The sequence below is a fragment of the Punica granatum genome, chromosome 2, assembly GCF_007655135.1.
Source record: "Punica granatum isolate Tunisia-2019 chromosome 2, ASM765513v2, whole genome shotgun sequence".
In the NCBI taxonomy this organism is placed as follows: Eukaryota; Viridiplantae; Streptophyta; class Magnoliopsida; order Myrtales; family Lythraceae; genus Punica; species Punica granatum.
Genome location: NC_045128.1, coordinates 4,646,548 through 4,666,275, shown reverse-complemented (window position 1 = coordinate 4,666,275; position 19,728 = coordinate 4,646,548). Strand labels below are relative to the sequence as shown.

The window sequence follows — 19,728 nt, the reverse complement described above, 5'->3', positions numbered from 1 at the left end:
CCAAGCCCATGAAGAGTCCAAGATAAAAATATCCAGATAAAAGAATTGTTCAATTCCAAAGTTACCCCTGAAGTTCCCCCGAGATTTCATTTTCCCCTAATCCTATACTGTAAATTTTATGGTCCCACTCTGTATCACAATTCACATGACCTCACCCCGTCCCATTCTCGAAGGGGGTGAGATAGCGATATCGCCTTGCCGGGTTGTTGAGGACAATACACTGTTGTATGATGACATGAGAAACGAGAATTATCATGGTAATCATTCCACTCAATCACGCGGTGTGAAAGTACCAATCACATATTATCGTCTAAAGAATTTTATTTTGCAAATTATTTCATCCATCGACATGACTAATGCTACACACCACGCGATTTGCAGATACATGTTTCTAGTTATTTTATTTTAAGGAAGACGAAATGATTCGTAATATTCTTGCCTTGGGTGAGATAGTCATGGCTTTGGATGTGAGCATAAATCTATTCATCCTCTCCCATGGGGTGGTGGCGGCGGCCAATTGGACCGAAGCGAAGAGGCCTATGGAGGGCCAGGAGCCAGAAAGCAGCCCAGGCTCACTTATGTTGAATTTTATTCGGCCCCCCGAAGTTTTCATTGCGTTTCATTTTCACCATAATTTGCGAAACTATTCCAAGTCTGCCCGGAATTTCATGGACGCATCGTCAAAATAGTTGACAGACATGCATGGTTTCGATTCATCCGACAATGGACAATCATATTAGAGCAGAGTGAATGTTTTACTGCCAACTTTCTCCTTAATAAATGAGATGTAACCCGCACGAATATAAGCATACTTGTATACAAAATACAGATCGGATGGTTCTTCATTCAAAGCATTGGTTCGACTTGCAATTCTCTAGCAACTAGGTGAGAATATAATTGTGAAGCGCGATTTGATTGGTGTGGAGCCACCTTGGTGAAGGAGGGAGGACATGTTGCACAACTCCTTTGACACAACACATCCGACATATTAAAAATGAGGATAATTTCAATGCAATACTCTTTTTTTTTTGGGACACAGAGATATGGAAGGTCTTGACTCGAATAATTTTTTAACGGCTTGTATAATTTGACGAGGGGCTTAAATTATTATATTAGATTTGCTTTTGGACCCCCAACCTTCTCCACCACGGCGTTTAAGCTAATCAACAACTCTGTTACGGTTAGACTGGTCATGGGCAGTGTAGGTGCATTAGAAATAAACTTCAGTGCGAAATTGAGATGGTGAGTAAAATTGAGGGGGCGTATTGAAATAAACCGTAAGTTAGAAATTAAAGTTAGATGAAACCTTTTCAAAAGTTTTCTTCGTCCCTCTTCGGAGCCGACCGCGCCGCTCGATCTCCGGAGGCGGGACAAACGGAAGACAACCGCTCCTTCCGGCTTCCGAGCTCACCGCCGCGAGCTCCTCTGCTTTTCTCCTTCTTCTTCTTCCCTAGGGTTTCCGAAGCTCACCTCCAATGGCGAGCGTGAAGTCCGCGGACGCCTCGCTTTGGTGGGACCCCTTCCCTGCTCTGCTCACCGAGCTCGAGAACGTCCCGCTCTCCTCCGACCTCCCTCCGCATCTCGTAACTCCGAGCTCGCATCTCCCTCTCTCTGTGCTCGTTTATTGAGCTCCTACTGAGTGTTTTTCTTATTCTTTTTGGCTATGTGATCAGTTGAAGAAGCTGAAGGAGGATCGAGCTTGGTTCGTTGATACATTGTCGCTGTTCAAGCCGCCGAACGAGAAGTCCAGAGAGGCTCTAAACTCCCAGCAGCTCAAAATTGGGAGTCATGAATTGAATATAAAGTCCGAACTCAAGGACAAGGCTCTGCAGATCAGTTCCTCTTTAGTGAGTCCTGGTTTCTTCTTGTTGTTTGTCGAAATGCCGCAGTGAGATAAGAAGTGTCGGGTGTCGTGGAATGGATAATCACGTTGATGAATTGGGCTTGAAATTCTTACGCTGTCGCAAATTTTCGGATGTTCTACATGATGTATCGGTTGGGAGCTTAACTTTTTCCGTGTTCTTTTCAGGGTTTAGATGAGGTGCAATCTTACATTCTCGTGGAGAGGTCGACTGAGCATGTACATGTACCCCTTGATTCTGTAGTTCAAGATTTTACTCATTTGGTAAGTAGCTTCTGCTGTTCTCACTTTCACATGACTATTCTGTAGTTCAGCATTTGATTTTGAGCTCAACTTATATGAGCTGTTTGGTTGGAGCTATGAAAACAGTATGGTAACATATGTGCGTTGTCATTGTTGTGGCCTAAGAGCTTGTTTGGATAGGAGGGAAAGGGAGGGAAAAGGAGGGGAGTTGAGGGAAAGTTGTATAGAATTTTCAAAAACTCCCATATGACTTTTGCTCGCCAACCTTTTCGCTTCCCTCCGTTCCAAATGGAGGGTAAAAGAATTTAGAAAGGAACAACATCCTTGTAACTCGTAGTAGATTAGTGTTTCAATAGCTTGGCGCATTTTAAATGCTCTGACAATGTGATGATCTGAGAAGGTCGGCAAAGCACTTTCTCGACTACAGATAGTTTGTGTGACTAGGGGAGGGATGGTGGTCTTCTGCGCTGTAATTGTGGGAATATTTTCCTGGTAGTCACATACATACAATTGGCTTGCAGATATTGCTTCAGTATTACATTGAGCGGCAGTGCTTGCTGAAGTGCACAAGGCGGATTCTTATGCATGCGTGTACGTCCTACTTTACTTTCCTGTTACTTCTAGTGATTGGACACATATATCTTGTGTATGAATTGGACCTGTAGAATCTAATGCTGGTCCCCAGCAACTTCATAAACTGGACTCATTTCGTGTTCCATGTTTGTTTGAGATTTTCAACATAGTAATTTTTGATAGAATTCTCATAGGATAGTGGACAAAATCAGGAATATCTTCTATTGTTGAAATGAATGTAGATTCCTAGTACAAAGCTCAACCCAGTGTTGGAGGACTTTTACCTTGATAGGTCTAGGTTTAGGAATGTAGTAGCCATCCCAAATTTGACCCTTTACAGTTCCCATTGTTTCGTTTTCTGTTTTCTTGCTAATTCTTCTGATGTTGGTGTAGTATGTGCTGAAGATGGTCCGAGAGGATGCTTTGCTATACAGAAGGAGGCGCTAGAATTGAGTTCTACTGGACTTGATGGTAAATTAGTGGCACTTTTGGATAAACTATTATCCTCCACACATCCCGAGCAAATGGTGCGTTGGGTGGCAATACTTCTTGGTCTTTTGACCTTATTGATCATGAATGTCCTTTTCCTTTAATCTGTGAAGGATTCAACTGGGATAATTAATAATGGAATCGCACAAAAGGGTGCTAACTCATATGCGATTATTACCCTAATTATGCTTTCTCTTTGGATATGAACAAGGTACCTGGGCAAACTTTTAATACAAAAATTTTTGGCCTTTGACGCCTTGAATTAATGATTATATCATCTATAGCCAAAAGGGAACAAAAAAGAAGATATACTTTGTTGAAGGAAATGATTAGCTTCTATATATCTATGATAAGGCCACTGTCAATGAACTTAGCTGCATCTCAAAATTCTCTTCAATGCATCTTCTCATATTTATATTCTAGAATTATTTCATATGTGCACGTTAGAATTGCAAGTGGGAATACTATTGTTCATTATTATTTTGTAAATTGGCAAATTTTTCACAGGGGGTTGATCTTTTTACTTTGTGGGCCGAGGAGACACTCACCGAGGACAATCTGATTTTGGAAATCTTGTTCCTCATTTACTATGAACCTTTTTGCGCATGTAATGCTGAAAAATGGAAGAAGTTGTGCTCGCTCTATGAGGTAGTTTTTGCTATGTTTACATATGTTAATTACAAAGTAGATTGTATTCTAATTCTAATTTAATTATTTATTCTAATAGGGAATCTCATCTGGATCTTGTAACTTTGATAAGTTGGCTGTATCGGCTGAAGCACTAAATTCTTCTCAGAATGTCAAAGTTCAGCTACTGTTTATCCTCATAGAAACTCTAGATCTGGAAAATCTTCTTCAAATGGTACATGATGAAACGCCATTCAGGTGAATAACTAACTTTGAGTTTGTCTAATATTATCCACTGTGTCTAGAGTTTCGTGGTCTCTTTTCTATACATTACTAGTTTGCTTGTAATGTGTAATTAGCCATACCATGGTTTCATGCTAAAATTGCACGTTGCAATGTAAGTAATTGTTAAATTCTGTGCTTAGTTATGTATCGATTAATAAATTAGAGCAAAGCTGATGGTATCAAATCCAGCATGATGCTTTAGCTACCAAAGGTGATTGCCTTTTACCCAAATGTTTTGTTTTTCCCATTCATCGAGCATGTGAAAATGATGCGACGAATTTCATTGTATTTGCCACTAGTTGGGCAAAACCCATTTCAGAAAGCGCCTAGTTTCCATCTCTTACAAGTATTTGGTGGCATTGATTCATAGCTTTCTAGTCAATCAACTGCTGATGATATGTGGTTTTAGTCTTAACGAAATAAGAAAGAGCTAAGCTAATTTTGAGGAGGTAAATTACAGCATTTGATAGTACATATTCTTCCATTGACACTAAGTACCTTATAATTTCTAGTAAGGAAATTATATCCAAAAAAAGAAAAGGCCTTGCATTTGCCAGCATAATTTCTGGATGACCTATGCTTTTGAATGAATAGAAAGTAGTTAATAATAGTTATTGTGTTTTGGCATGTTATTTTAGCATAATTTATCTACTTGATCTGAATGATAGGCCTTTTTTGCTATTCAGGCTGGGCATATCTGCCTTTTCTTTGTCCGATATCCAGGAGATTGATGCAATAGTTTCTAGCATCAGTCCTTTGGAAATGAGAGATGCAGGGCCATTATTTCTCGCTTGGGCAGTGTTCATTTGCCTGGTTATGTCTCTTTCAGGGCCAGAGGAGAATAATGTCTTAATGGTATCTGTCTCTGTCTCTGTTGATTGTTTATTTAGTACAGAGACCAATCAAATTACCCTATAAAGGCGGTGCTTTGATTTTATTTTTAGGACATTGACCATGTTGGTTATGTTCGCCAAGCCTTCGAAGCTGGATCCTTGAATTTCTTTATGGAAATTCTTCAAAATGTCATCTTAAAGGAATCTGATGTAAGTTATTGTCACTGATTACTTTTTTTCGCATGTATATACATGACGAATTTCTAATTCTTCCTGCCTTTCTGCTTTGCCGTGTAGCCAGAGCAATAGTATTTTATCTTATGTTGCTACCTCTCTCCTGTCCTTATTCACTATGTCTCCATGGCTTTTAAAGGGATCGTTTGCTGGTTATCGAAGTGTCCTGAGAACATTCATATCTGCATTTATTGCATCCTATGAAATCAATTATCAGGTATATAAATGTACTCTCTTGTTAGCAGTTGATGATAAATTGGTTTGTGTGCTCTTACTACCGCTTATTCTTCTTTCTCATGCATGCAGCTAGATGACAGCACCTTCAATTTGATTTTGGATATTCTTTGCAAACTTTACCGTGGAGAGGTTTGGATATAAATGTGATAAACATTTCAATCCAGTTGCTAGAGCATAACTTGTTCCGTTGCTCATCGATTATAATTTTTTTTTCCTTGATTATGTAGGAGTCACTGTGCATGCAGTTTTGGGACGGGGAAAGCTTTATTGATGGACCTATTCGGTGTCTTCTTTGCAATGTGGAGGGTGAATTTCCTCAGAAGACTGTGGAGCTTGTTCGTCTTCTGTCATCTCTATGTGATGGAAATTGGCCGGCAGAATGTGTGTAAGTGGAATTCCTGTTATCATATTCAATAAATACTCTTATTGAGATACCCTTAATGGTTTTAAACATATTTTTCATTTGGACGAAAAACTTTCAATAAATGCAGCCTGTCCTTGGCATGAATATTTACTGATAAACAGATCGAACTGATCTTTTGAGCGGTTCCTTGATCTGATTTTTGCATAATTCACAAAAAAGCTCTCCCGTATAGACCTTGAGTAGGCAATTCCATATTATCACGGTAACTAGGTTTAGTTAGAATTATTGCAGTTCATCCAGTGTTGATGCATCCTCCATCTTCTCTTCATGGTTAAAGATGTGTTTCTCGTCATGTGGAAGATGTGTTTCTGGTCATGTGGAGGATGTGACTTCTCATAAGTGGGAGGAATTGGATGTAGAGTTTGTATTAATTCTTTAAAAGGCATTTAAACTGCAATTCCTCACCCAACACGATTGGCTGAAAAGGAAAAAGTAGAGTAGAATAGCTAAATTATACTCCAACTTATCTACTGAATATTGTCATACAGGTGATACTGGATCAAATAGCATAAGTTGTCTTTGTATCACGGCGTTATGCTTAGTAGCCAAGACCTTTGGGATGAGACATCTATTTAGAATTGACTGAATTTGAGATATTCTTTGAGCAGTGCATAGCATTCTTTCCTTTTTTGCAAAATTATCATTCGTAAAAATGCTCATCTTGGTGACAGGTACAACTTCTTGGACAAATCTGTTGGTATATCATCATTGTTCGAAATTACCGATGATTCCTTGTTGGATGGCACTTCTCAAATTGTTGAGACACGCTTGCCATTGCATGTACCTGGAGTTGAGAGTTTGCAAATTCCTAGTAAAACTCGAGGTCACGTTCTAAGAGTAGTTGGTAGAAATGTTGCCCTTGTGCGCTGGGAGGTAAGCATTTATTTGTCTGATCTTGTTTGTTCTTGTTGTCTACCAGAAACATATACAACCAGGCAATTGGTCAGTGATGCATGTACATTTTATCTTTATAGATCCCTAGCGTGGTCCTACGAATTTCTTTCAGATGAGACACTTGACGATTCTCTCTCTCTCTCTCTCTCTATATATATATATATATATATATATTTGCTTTTTACTTCAACACTGCCAAATAACTGTTAAAACAGTAGGTAGCTTGTAAAATTACTTGCTGCTTTTATACTGACCACACTTTATTTTTTGCAGTATGGAATATCTGGAGTCTTTGTGTTGCTCTTGCGTTTGGCACAACAACTGTATATAAATAGGAATGAGGAAGTTTTTCATATTCTTGACCTGTTTAACCGAATGGTGTCTTTCAACACGGTAATTCATCCTTGGAACTTTCTCTTTTGCTGTTGTTTGGTCTTGTTGCAAGCATATAATGGAATGCTTCGTGATAGAAGAGTCACGGTGCCTTAACCATGCGAAGAATAATTCCCAAGAGAATGCATGGTTTACCAGTTTAAATAAGAAGCAATGCTTGATGATTGATGCTTTACCCGTGATACAGAAACTGGTCATTACATCTTATGGTAGTTAGTTCCACCTTACGAAAAGAAAAGCCCTAGTTCAGCCTTGCGCTGCTTTCTTGTTTCTATATCCTTGAGGTAATTCACGAAATGATTTTTAGGTTTCTGATAACCTAAAGAGTTGAGTCGCGTAGAACTCTGGGCATGTGCTTTTTGTAATGCTGAATGCACAAACCACTGTTGTAACTGTAAATATTCATTGGGCTTATAGTAGTTGGCTTATGTTCTTCGCAAAAGCTTAAGCTAATAGGATGGTCAACCCCATCAATTTATATACTTATGTCTTTTTAAAGGATACTCCAATGTGGGGTTCCAAACAAAATCTATCCCTGGACATGCCAAAAATTTTACCTATTTATTCACAAAGAATATTGCCTACTTGTGTATTATATGCAGGGCCTATGTTTTTCTCTGATGAACCTGAACACTTCTTTGTATGTGCAATCGACGTTCTTAAATGTGCAGACAGGCCAGAATATGTGGTACTCCTCGATTGTTGCTCCCCCCCTTTAATTAAATTAGATGTACTATGTCTTCTATGTTTGCAAGGCTTTTCATTTATAGGAACATTCTCTTCTTGGTGCAGGGTAGTTGAGGTGATCTGTTCCTTGTTCAGGAATCTGTATCCCTCTTCTGCTAATGCTGCTTTGATTTCCATGGGGATCAATTTTCTGGCAAAGATGTTGAAGTGGTGAGTTGAACTCTTTTACACTTATAGTTGAAACTTTATCCTCCTCTTCAGGTCATCAGGGATGCAGTGATTGTTGAATCCCCCTCTCGCCCTCCTCTTCAGGGGTTTTGTAGTTCTAATTGAAAACTTCTTTGATGAAATTCTCATCTGATAAAGTTGTTCCGTCTTCTTCTTGTTCATGCCAGTTCCCCTTCTAGTGTCTCTGCCGTGGCGTTAAAGGGTGATATCTTTGACATGGTTTCTTCAATAAATTCTTTTGCGGAGGATTATAACGGTTCATCAAGGTGAATCTCATCGGAATACTGACCCTTAATAAATTGGCCACAATCTTGTCACATGTTGATTCCTGGAAGATCGTTGCCATTTAAGATTGAATATTACCTCCTTGTTCTAGTCACATATTGATTCCTCAAAATCGTCTAGATTGTGTTCCATAGATCATAAGGCTCATTACAAAAGATAATCTCATAAAAAATATCTGCCTATTTCAATGATCTGCAAAATTTATTTTGACAGTTTGGTTGAGACAGTAGGCACAGGTCTCTCCATCCCCAACCTCTTTCTGCCATATGTGCGTGCAGTTTGCTTATTTTGCATTATGTGTTTTTCATCTATTTCTTTTATCTTTATGTTTCACATCCTTTCTTTACTTGTTTACTTTTTACTCTTGGGATGTAATTGGAGCATTAAATCAATTACTGTTGATATTGGTCTTTCCATCCTACATCTGATCTTCTCCCTGCAGTTCATGGTTTCTTTCAGGGAAATTAGCAAAGATGCTTTTAATTGATTGTGAGCATAATGACTATGATTGCTCGTTGACGATCTCAGGTACATAGCAATGATCATATTGTACGCCATATTCATTTCATTAGTAGATTTTTTGATATGAGTAACATGCATTTCTTGGCATGATATAGTTGATCGTAGTTTTAAGTTTTGACTTCATTCCTTCTTCACCTTCTACAAGTATCAGGCCACCATTTTTGCTGTCTTTATTACAGATGTTTCAATTGTTTAATGCGAAGAGTAATCTTCTTGTTATTTTAATGACTTTTGGTGTCCTACCTGCCACCTATGGTTATTCATGAAACTATACTCCTGTGTTACATGAAAGACCACGAGCATGTTCTCATATTCCATTGAAATATGTAATCGCAGATTTATAGGTAATAACAGGGAAATAGTTTAACAAATTGCTAGCAGGCTTAGGTTTTGGTTATTTGCTATTAATCTGAAGGTTTCATATTTTTACTAAGACTGTGCTCCTAACTTACTCAGCAAGCAAGAAAAAGTAGCATAAGGTTGTCACATGTGTAGGAGGAGAAACTCCTGCACAAGAAGAAGCGGAGCTTGCAATGAAACCTGAAAGCATTATCTTGCATATTTGCACACTCTGCATACAGTATATATTCTTCTATTTATCCCGATATGCATCTCTTAAAACTTGCAGTTCTTGAATTCACCAATCAGCTTGTAGAAAGTGGACTAGAGAGTGGCGCTGTCTATGCTTTACTAGTTTTCTCCCTTCAGTACATTCTTGTTAATCATGAGTACTGGAAATATAAGGTGAAGCGTCATCGTTGGAGAGTAACACTTAAGGTATGAACCACTTTTTTTCCTAAAGTTTCTATGATTTGCTCCTTTCCATCTACCAGATATATGAAAATTGGGGTGTTAGTGAATTTATCTTTCACTGCAGTGCAGAGTACGTAAGCAGTCTCTTTAGTTAATTCCTGTTATCTTAACAAGGTTCCAATTTTTTATTTAGCTTTAGTGAAAACATTGGGAATTTCCATCCATATCTATGACGTCCCATCATCTGGAATTCCAGAGAGCTCTGTTCCAAACCAATGAAATTTCATCTTTGATTATTTAGACCTTTTCAGTAGTTAACCTTAAAAATAGAAGCATCCTCCATGTTGTTCTAAGAAAGAGCAAGATATACTGACAAGAGTTCAAATGCTAGAAATGATTACGATAAAGTCTAGCAACTTAGTTGCGCATCTGATCAGGTAGGCCTTGATTATGAAACCTACAGATTTTTCATGCTGTGAGAATTTCAAAGGAAGCGATTACTTTAAATAGCCTCACAGTTTAATTCATCCGTGCAGTAATTGAGATTAAATTAAGTGAAGCAAGAAAGAATTATAATATGATATGAGATCAGCAATCTATCATGCTTGCACCGCGGGATATTGGGACTTGAAAGTTTTACTGAGCAAAGGATGAAATATTAAAAGGCTTTACATAGAGGCTCTCCTGTATTCCAAAAATTACATGTTAATCAATATATGGGCTGCATCCAGAGAGTTGCTTTACAATGCAATTTCATCTAATAGAGAAGCAAATTGCCCAGGCACTAAAATTTCCGAAAATGATTTAATTTCTAAAGCTGAAAATCCCTTTTGTTAAGTACTTTCAAACATGCCACCTTTATCTTTTTTTGGCTTGGTCATTGGGGATAAAGGATTTCACATGTCCCTTATTGGAAAAAGATGCTGGCAAATATATTTTACTCATAATGTGTTTGATTGTGTAGGTCCTTGAATTAGTGGGAAAATGCATTATTTCATCCTCATATTCCAAGGGAGTGGCTGACGTCATCCAGAATATACTGCTCAGTGATTCCTCTATTCACAGCACTTTCTTCCGAATTGTTTGTACGACATCACAATCATTAGAGGTCAGGCATATTTGTTTTTTGACCATTAATCCACATATGATATCATTGTTCCCGATTAACATTCTATCTTTTTGTACAGCAACTATATGTAAGCCGCCTCATTGATGTGGCAGAGATTGAAGGGTTACAGCTTGCCATACTTTCTGCCTTGGATGTTTTGCATGTGTTGCTCTTGAAATTCTCAAAGGTATGTTCATTTATATTTGTCTTGAATGCGAGTTGCAAAACTTGAGGACTGGAGCTTGTTATGTATTGTCTTCCTGAGAGAAGGTTATTGGCTCCAGCCTCCATTTCCTGGGAGCGTGTGAATGACGCTTTCATACAAAATGCAAATTGATCGCAGCATACCTTAATTAAAGTGGATAAGTGCCCAACCAAAAGTGCCCAACCAAAGTAGAAAGGGCTAATGGGGGAAAAAAAGTAAAGAAGAAATAGTCGTAGTTTGCAGTTTGTCTTCTTGGACCGGTCCCAAAAGATATTGAATGAAAGAACTGGTACTGTACGGGGAAGATTATTACCTGAAAGAGTATGCTCACTGAAAGATTAAAGAAAAGGTAGTTTTTCATTTGAGGGAGCCCAAAAGATGGAAAATAAAATTGACATGGAAGCTCCTAAATTTCAGTTTAGGGGAATCAATTAAGAAGTATGAATGTTGGCATTTCCTTGTTCAATGATAAACTTGTGCACTATCGAAGATGTTCTTGGCCTGGTGCGAAAAACATAATTTCGGGGTATCTGGTAGAATTTATCATGCAAAAGGTGCAAAGAAAATTTATACATGACGTCCAATAGAGATATCTTTCTGTATTTGACAAGGAAACGACAACTAAAGATTCTTGTGGTGCACAGAACTGAGAAACCCTTGTACCAGACTTTTGCTGTTCCTTTCAATTCTGATATATATCACAAAAAGTTCTATTGGTTTTAATTATTTTTGTTGATTTTTATTATTTATTTATTCATTCAAGCCTAAAGTGGTGAAATTTCTGACTTATTTTTTAATTTTGACCAATCCAGGATAACTTTTCCAGCCTTCCTTTGTTCCACCAAGCCATGCTATCTTCTAGTACCAAGCCTATTCCAGTTGCTGCAGCTGTTATTTCATTTATATCATATTTCCGTAACCCTGTATGAACACCTCTTGTTCTTACATTTATTTATGCTTTAATTTATCCTATCTTGACATGTTGATCTTATACTGTTTCCCTTGCATGATATAAATTTGCAGGCTCTTACTTGCTTATGCTTCTTTACATATCACATCCCTATTCGATTTTCTATCATTACTTCATCTTTTACTGAAATGCTGCCCTCCTGGTCCTGTAATTACGTGGGTATACTTCACTAGTGTCATTTATGTAGGAAAGATGATACTAGAACACTTGTGTTTAGTGAATCGGCTGATAAACTGAAGGAAAATTAGAGGTCATAGTGGGCTCACAAATGATCCCCATTCATATTTAGTTATATGTAATGTAATTGATATGCTGTGTGGTGAAGTTATGAAATGGAATAACGTCAGAGTGATTCTTTTTTAATCTTTTATTGTGGAAAATTAGAGCAGGGCTCATACTTTAAGCTGTATTCAGTATGTGGATATCAAAATATGATTATCAGCATTTTGACTAGGGTCGTCTGACTATGAAGATTTCTTGATTCTTGCTGGACAATGTATCTGTTTGACTGTCCCGTGTTATTACAGATTGTTGCACAGTAATATTTTTACTTGGTAAAATGGCTGGCACCCATTATTTCTCTGCTTGTACGGGGGGAAATGAAGAAGAGAATGTCTTCTATTTCCAAAGGCATTTGGTGACGTCTAGATATGCCTGCTACCATTTCACACTTTTTAATTTCCCTAAAAGCTATCTGAAATTACAATATTGTCATTTTGAGTAGAGTTGGCGCATTTGTCCCTCCAAATTTGGCAGACTCTAAAATAATATAATCTACTAAATGTGTCTTTTGGAATCTTCAGATTACTCAATTCTCTCTCTCTCTCTCTCCAGGCAATACAAGTTGGTGCTGCTAGGGTGCTATCATCAATGTTATTCGTTGCAAATGATTTGCAGCAGCAATTATCTGGGATTGCATGCTTTAGTCCTGATGATAAGCAGGTTTATCTCTTTTTGTGTGTGGTAATTGCCTTCTAGTTCTTTGTTCATTTGATGGTTTAAACTTGGAAAGGCCACCTTGGACTTTTGCTGGGCAGATTATGGAGCTAAGACATTCTCTTGGCGACATCCTTCTGGAGAAATCACTATGGGATGAAGATCTCTTCTTAGCTACAGTAGATATGCTTACTTCTGCAGCACGTTTTCAGGTTTGCATCAGACTGATTTTCTTCAAATTGGGATCTGGATGTATTTTTTACCATGATAGACTCTCTCATCCTCTTCTCAACCTCTTTCGTAAATTTATAAGCATACTCTATGGAGGTGCTTTTTAACTGATACCTTGGTTTTACTGATTAAGAAAGACAAAGTGGGTCTGGGACCCGGTCTTAGCTATTTTTTATATTAGTTACTTTTTCCATCTCTCCACAGTATGCCTTTTACTGGATTTCTCTCCTGTTTTGTACGTCTTCACTGCATTTGATAGTTCTTGTTACTAAAGATTCTCTCCGCCCTCCAACCCAACCCCCCTGAATCCATGTTGAATCACCATTTAGCAGGGCTACTGGGACTGAGGTCTTTCTTGGGCGGGGCATCAAGTGCACGTATCTTTACCAATTAACCAATTTCTAAACGCTGGAGAAGATTCTAGAGAAATCTTTCTTTTCCTTTTTTCTTACTATTCTACTCTTGCAGCCTGCTTTTCTTCTTGCCATTATTGATGTCAAGGAGGCCGCAGATGCACCAGCAGGTGATGCTGTAGCTGTGGCAGAGTCAGCGAATGCATCTCCCAGAACAGCAGACTCAAAAAGTTCAAGCGTATTGAATGCAGTTCTGCAATTTGTAGAAAAATCTGCTGAGCTTGTGGAGAGGTACATTCCTTAGTTCCATCTCTTTGCCTACCAGTCTGTAAGTTCATAATGTAACTACTTACTACCGTCAACAAGGCCTCTCTGTTGAGTATTTTATTTAGCCAATGCGAGACCCATGAAACATGCCAATAATTCCTCAGATTTAGTGGTCAATGTTTTCTTTCCATGTGGGCTTTGTTTTATGATTTTCAGGTCTTGACATAACCGTGCCTCTTGTTCTAACACATGTTTTTTTTCTCTTCAGCAAACCACAAATATTGCTCACTGTACTTGAATTCCTGAAAGCTTTGTGGGAGGGGGCTGCACAATATTCAGCGATAATTGACCATCTGAAAGACTCCAAAAATTTCTGGAAACATTTATCAAGCTCTGTATCTTTCAGTGTACCCAAGGAAAGTCATCGGCCGAAAACTTGGACAGAAAAGGACTCTGAAAGCTTAGCAAATAGCTTTCACTGTCAAGGTGCAATTCTAGAAGTGATGGCGCACAACCTATTTCTGCAGAAAAAGTTGCTGCTTGCTGAGTCACATATAAAACGAGCCATAGAGAAGGCAGGCCACACTGTAAGCACCGACAAGTCAAGAGCAGCAGATCCAAGTGATTGTGCTGATATTTTCTTCAAGTGGAGTGAGAGCTCTGTTCTGCAGAGCATGGTCAAGATATATTCTTCTTGTGAAGATGATGGTGAAGTGAGTTCTCATGTAAAGGTAACCTCCTCCCACCTTGTGCTTGTTACAAAGGAGGCCCATGGACCTACTAGGGGTTTGTGAAGAGGAAATAAAGGGGTATGTACATCTACTGATGAGAATTGAACTCGGGATGTTTTGGCTGTGTAGTTGAGGTTGAGTGCCACTATGTAGAACGCTCTTTTTGTTTACGTTGCTTCCTTGTTGATTTCATTGCATTCATGATTTTTTTTTTGTGTGGTTTCATCTTTCTGTTTAGATCCTAGTTTGTTAAAATGCAAAGAGTTTGCTTTTTCAGAGAACAGAATTTCTTACGCAAAAGGTTGCGTTTCGTTTCACTTGGTTTTGCAGTGGTTAGTTTTGCCTAAGACTGATTTATGCTGCCAATGAGTACGGAGTTATTTCTCTGTGGAGGCATGGAATAATACCAAAATTTTGATTGTTCTTTGTTACATCCTTATTATGGTCCTCTAGTTGTTCTGGTGTACCATCATATTATACTGACAAGTACTTGAAATTTTCCAGATAGCCGCCAGTTTATTTGCTGTGCATGTGATGGTGAAATTAACTGCTGGTGATGTGGGAAGTCTGTCTATATCGTTGCTGGATCGGATTGGTGCTCTCTATAAAGAGGTCTGTTTGTGTCTTCATTATGTCATCTAATTGACTGTATCTGTTTTAAATCCGTGAAACATGTGAATATTCACCTTTGATTCTTTGCTCTTTTGCAGTTGAGAGGCCAGCCTGCTTTTTCTGAATTGCTTGGTCAATACTCAAAGCATCGGTACAGGTAAGATGATTAGATCCTTTGTCAATCTTTGAATCACGACGGATTATTAGTGGCTATTTCAGCTTCACGTTTGTCTGTCTGCTCAATCTGTTCAATGGTTTTATCTTCAGTGAAGGCAAGGAACTGGAAACTCTAATACTGAACGATCTCTACTATCATATGCAAGGAGAGTTTGAAGGTCGTAAGATTGGCCCGGGACCATTCCAGGAGTTATTTCTCTCTCTGGTTCGCTCGAATATATGGGAGAGGTATTATGAGTGGAACTACAAGACCAAACTCTTGGACTATCGGAAAAAGATCAACTTGTTTGATACTGCGAAAGTACGAGCTGACTTGAGACTGGATTTGTGGGATCATTCCAATTGGAAGGCATCCAAAGTAGTTGCAGAGACAATGTTGCAGTGCATGGAGGAAACAAACTGGATGATCATATTCTCGGCTTCAAAGCTTTCTGCCTTGAAAGCACTGACAACACTCTTAGCTGTGTATGAGGAAGATGTAAGTTTTCATAACTCAGATTACATTCTTATTCTATCTATTTCTTTATGTCAAAGTTACGTAATCACCCCTTAAATGAAAAGGCAGTGACATTCCCTGATTGTATTAATTTACTCTCTTAACCGTGGTAGACTATCATGTCTCTCCTCCCATCAAAATAGATTGTGAATGAAAAGAGGGAAACACATATAATGTTCTTTTAGTTTTTGAAACTTTTTCACCCTCAGTCAACTAGCGAACCCAACTTCAGCTGAGACACCCTCACACGGTCGCCTCGCTTATCCTAAGGGCTGAGTTTGCATATCTTACGCTAAGTTGGCTTGGGAAGCCACACTTTTAGTGAGAGTTTGGTAAAGCCAAGACGCAGCCTCCACATGGCTAAGGTTTGCCCGGAGGCCATAAGGAGCTCTTAGCAAGGTCAGTCCTGTTAACACACTTGATGGGTCAGATTTGAACCCAATGGTTGAGGGTGAGGTGACTGTGGACTGATAAAGATAGTTTGGGATAATTTTTGTGATTTGTTTTAGCCTATCTATTTTGGTTATCTCACCGTACGGGGGATGTATAACTTAATGAAGGCACAAAGTTCAGGGGATAAGTTGTTGGTTCCTCCTTAACTTTCGGGCAAATTGGTAATTATTCCAAAAAGTAAGATTTGTGATTGACATGGCTTTGCGATGTAGGCAACAATTGTACTTCAAAGTTCAAAGTACTAAGAATTATCTCATATTTCATTTTTGGCTCAGGTTTATTGACATTGCCGGGGACTTTTCACAGCTTTTCTTCCAGTAATAGATTTAACATTAATTTTGCATCAATATTTTGTGCAGGCACTGGGCAGAAACACTGGAAATGGAAGAAAGATCCCTGATAAACTGGTTCTTTCTTGCATTGATCAAATGTGTGAATCTTTCCACTCCACATTGCGATCACTAGGCCCGACCATGGAAGCTTCTGAAGACATTTTGAAGTTTCTTGCTGCCCAAGCTGAACTAATCATTCATCTAATCAGAAAATTGTCGAAAAGCCCTCCTTTACCTGTTTGTGTGCTCATTCTGAGGACTTCTGGTTCTGCCCTTAAAGTGTTGGGTGAGATAAAGCCTGTAGTTAAGGGCATTAAAACAACGTTGAAGCTTGGTCTTATGTTGCTTCTCTTATCATTGGAGTTTAGTTGCAGCTATTACAGTACAGGTGGAGCAGTTGATATGGATTCAGTGAAAGAGACGGCTGAATTTTCAAACTTATGTCTCGGGCACATACCTATTCTTTGCAGCTGCATTATGATTCCCGAGCTTTACACTCTTACTCTGACTGCAGTCGACTTAATATCGAGGAACTTCTTGATGCCCAATACCTGGTTCCCCATCATTCAAGCTCATCTTCCCCTGCAGCACATCATCTCGAAGCTTCATGATAGAAACTCTGCGATCCCGAGTTCGATAACGCTAAATTTCCTTTTGACCCTTGCTGTGGTGAGAGGAGGTGCTGAGATGCTTCTCAGTTCGGGTCTTCTCTCGTCTCTCAGAGCATTGTTTTCGGCAATTAACGAAGAGAGGAATCTGTCTGTTTCATCCAATGGAACTGAAGGGGGTGAAGGGGTGTGGGGGCTCGGCTTAGCTGTTGTAGCAGCAATGATACATTCTCTTGGGGATACTTCTTCTTGCATCAACATTGTAGACAGTGAGATACCCTACTTCTTCTCGGACCAGGCTTATCTAGTTTCTTATTATCTCGACGCCCCAGACCTACCCTCTGGTGATCAGGACAAGAGGAGGCCTCAGGCTCAAAGGACTCAGACCTCTCTCACTGCACTTAAAGAAACAGAGCATGTTCTCACGCTAATGTGTGTTGGGGCTAGGCAGTGGAACTCATGGGTGAAGGCTATGAAGGAAATGGACCCGCATCTCCGGGAAAAGAGTATTCATCTTTTAGCCTTCATTAGCAGAGGAAATCAACGATTTGGAGAGTCTCTTGGATGGAATGCTCCTTTCTTGTGCCCTCCAGTCTGCAAATCGGAGATGGACGATTGCAAGAAACCGCCATTCGTGAACAGCAAAAATGGGTGGTTTTCGCTTTCACCTCCTGGGTGCTTATCCGTTTCGAAGTTCTCTTCTGTTTCGACTTCTGTAATGGCTCTCGTCCAGAAGGACCGAGCTCCTGAAAAATCGGAAACTGTCTCTGCCACAACTTTCTCGGACACTGTTGCCTTGCAGATCTATAGAATTGCATTTCATCTTCTAAAGTTTCTCTGCTTGCAAGCTGAGGGTGCAGCTAAGAGGGCCGAGGAAGTGGGGTTTATTGACCTTGCCCATTTCCCTGAGCTGCCGATGCCTGAAATCTTACACGGGTTGCAGGTAACTTACGAACAATTTTTGTTCTTTGAGCATGGAATGGTCGGTCCTTGCTTTGAACGATGGGTTGTTATAATTATTACACGTGTATTGTCTAATGGTTTCTGTGATGGACTTATATAAATTCAATTTGATCCATCAAACTCGGAGATGAAATTCATGACCCCATACTGGAGCTGGTTGATCTCCGAGTTACATTTAGATGCAGACCAAATTTCTTTAGCAGTTATTTTAACGAATGCAGTATCTGATTCTTTGTTCAATCTTTGTGATTCTTGTAAGTGCAGGATCAGGCAATTGCAATCGTGACTGAACTATGCGAGGCCAGCAAAGCCAAGCAAATGAATCCAGAGACCTGTAGCATCTGCATCTTGCTTCTGCATATATTGGAAATGGCCCTGCACTTGGAACTCTGCGTGTTGCACATTTGCGGGATAAGACCCGTCCTAGGGCGCGTGGAGGATTTCTCGAAGCAAGTCAAGCCCTTTGTAAAAGGTGAGTCATGTTTTTGAGTCATCTCCTCCTAAAAGTTGCACTGTTTATTCCATGTATCTGCTTTCGGTCCTGGAACTGACCATCCTTTTTTTTTTTCTCCCTTCTTTTGCTCCACGTTTCCAGCAATCGAGGGCCAAGATTTTCTAAAATCGTCTCTCAGTTCCTTGAAACGGATAATGTCGCTCGTATACCCGGGTTTGTTGCAGGCTGAGGGCTTACTTTGAGGTACTGACGTGTACATACATTGTATATGTATGTCTTACCTAGAGCTGTAGAGATTAGATGTTAGTATGTAGATTGATACATTTGTAGCAATAGACGCGGTCCTAGCTGTTCGAGTCCTCGGGTTTTGTAATATCGGGTTTAAATATTTCGGTTCAACATGTGAATCCAATACGAGTTGCAGAGGACTCTACCGAACCCTTTTGAAAGTTTCGGGGATTGAATCACCAAATCGGTGTCTTTGTGGGACTAAATTGTAATAGAAACAAATTGGGATTGGATACCGTGCACCGTGATATGTGGTGGACAACGTCATGTGCCCGAGATTTGTCATAAAGTGTCGCCTTAGTCTTAGTTGCATTTATGTGATAAAAATTGAAACAATTATTGCTCTACATCGTATTTATGTTTTGAACGGCATATTCTTTTTAAAATATTTGAGATGCATAATTTTAATATTCAAAAACGTTATGAAATCGATTACTATATGCTTATTTTTTTTAGTTAATAATAATTTATTTATGGGTGAAATAACAAAGTACACGTGAATTAGTATATACTTATTGTTAAAAATTTGAAACAACTGAAAAAAAGTTTAGGCCGATTACATTGAATTTGTTACATCGGTAAACTTTTTTTTTTAATGACGCGAACTTGATTGATTCTAGCTAATCATACACTTACATGGAATAGGAGGAGATCTTAAAAGTTCTTTTCCACGACGACATAACGAGAAAAAAAGGATCTATCTTGGACTTGGACTTGGACTAGTGACAGGATCTTGACAAAAGTTATGCTCAGTCAAAAAGTACACAATGGACTTGATAAGGGCTCATCGCGATCTTGTTGACAACCGTTATTCGATTAAATCATGCTATTTTCAAATTATTCACTCTTGAGCACTAACTTAAATTTTTTATTTTCAGTAGGTTTCTAACATCTTTTTAGCAAATTATATCTACCCACTATAAATTTAATTTACTATTAAGTCACTTTTTACCGTTTGTAATTAACCAATTTGCCG

General features: G+C 38.9%; 1 protein-coding gene across 2 annotated transcripts; it reads left to right on the top strand.

Moving 5' to 3' along the window:
* Window positions 1-1,316: 1,316 nt before the first annotated feature.
* On the top strand, window positions 1,317-19,119 carry LOC116194815. Of its 2 annotated transcripts, XM_031523712.1 has the most exons (32): window positions 1,317-1,583; window positions 1,674-1,847; window positions 2,030-2,125; window positions 2,626-2,695; window positions 3,071-3,204; window positions 3,674-3,814; window positions 3,894-4,051; window positions 4,765-4,933; window positions 5,023-5,121; window positions 5,285-5,362; window positions 5,452-5,511; window positions 5,610-5,767; window positions 6,478-6,679; window positions 6,974-7,093; window positions 7,696-7,781; window positions 7,886-7,990; window positions 8,176-8,274; window positions 8,736-8,821; window positions 9,444-9,592; window positions 10,533-10,676; window positions 10,756-10,863; window positions 11,694-11,804; window positions 12,686-12,793; window positions 12,889-12,999; window positions 13,487-13,662; window positions 13,907-14,369; window positions 14,874-14,981; window positions 15,080-15,138; window positions 15,249-15,636; window positions 16,467-17,990; window positions 18,275-18,482; window positions 18,606-19,119. In XM_031523712.1, exons 1-32 carry the CDS (start codon window positions 1,476-1,478, stop codon window positions 18,704-18,706), a joined length of 5,901 nt encoding a protein of 1,966 aa, XP_031379572.1. In that variant the 5' UTR covers window positions 1,317-1,475; the 3' UTR covers window positions 18,707-19,119. The 2 variants fall into 2 exon arrangements, with proteins under 2 accessions (XP_031379572.1, XP_031379573.1); XM_031523713.1 differs by lacking the exon at window positions 8,176-8,274.
* Window positions 19,120-19,728: the final 609 nt, after the last annotated feature.

Coding starts and splice junctions, on each gene's coding strand:
- LOC116194815 (XM_031523712.1), top strand. CDS start 1,476: ATGGCGAGCGTGAAGTCCGCGGACGCCTCGCTTTGGTGGGACCCCTTC. Junction 1,584..1,673: donor CCGACCTCCCTCCGCATCTC/GTAACTCCGAGC, acceptor CTATGTGATCAG/TTGAAGAAGCTGAAGGAGGA. Junction 15,139..15,248: donor TACTCAAAGCATCGGTACAG/GTAAGATGATTA, acceptor TTTTATCTTCAG/TGAAGGCAAGGAACTGGAAA.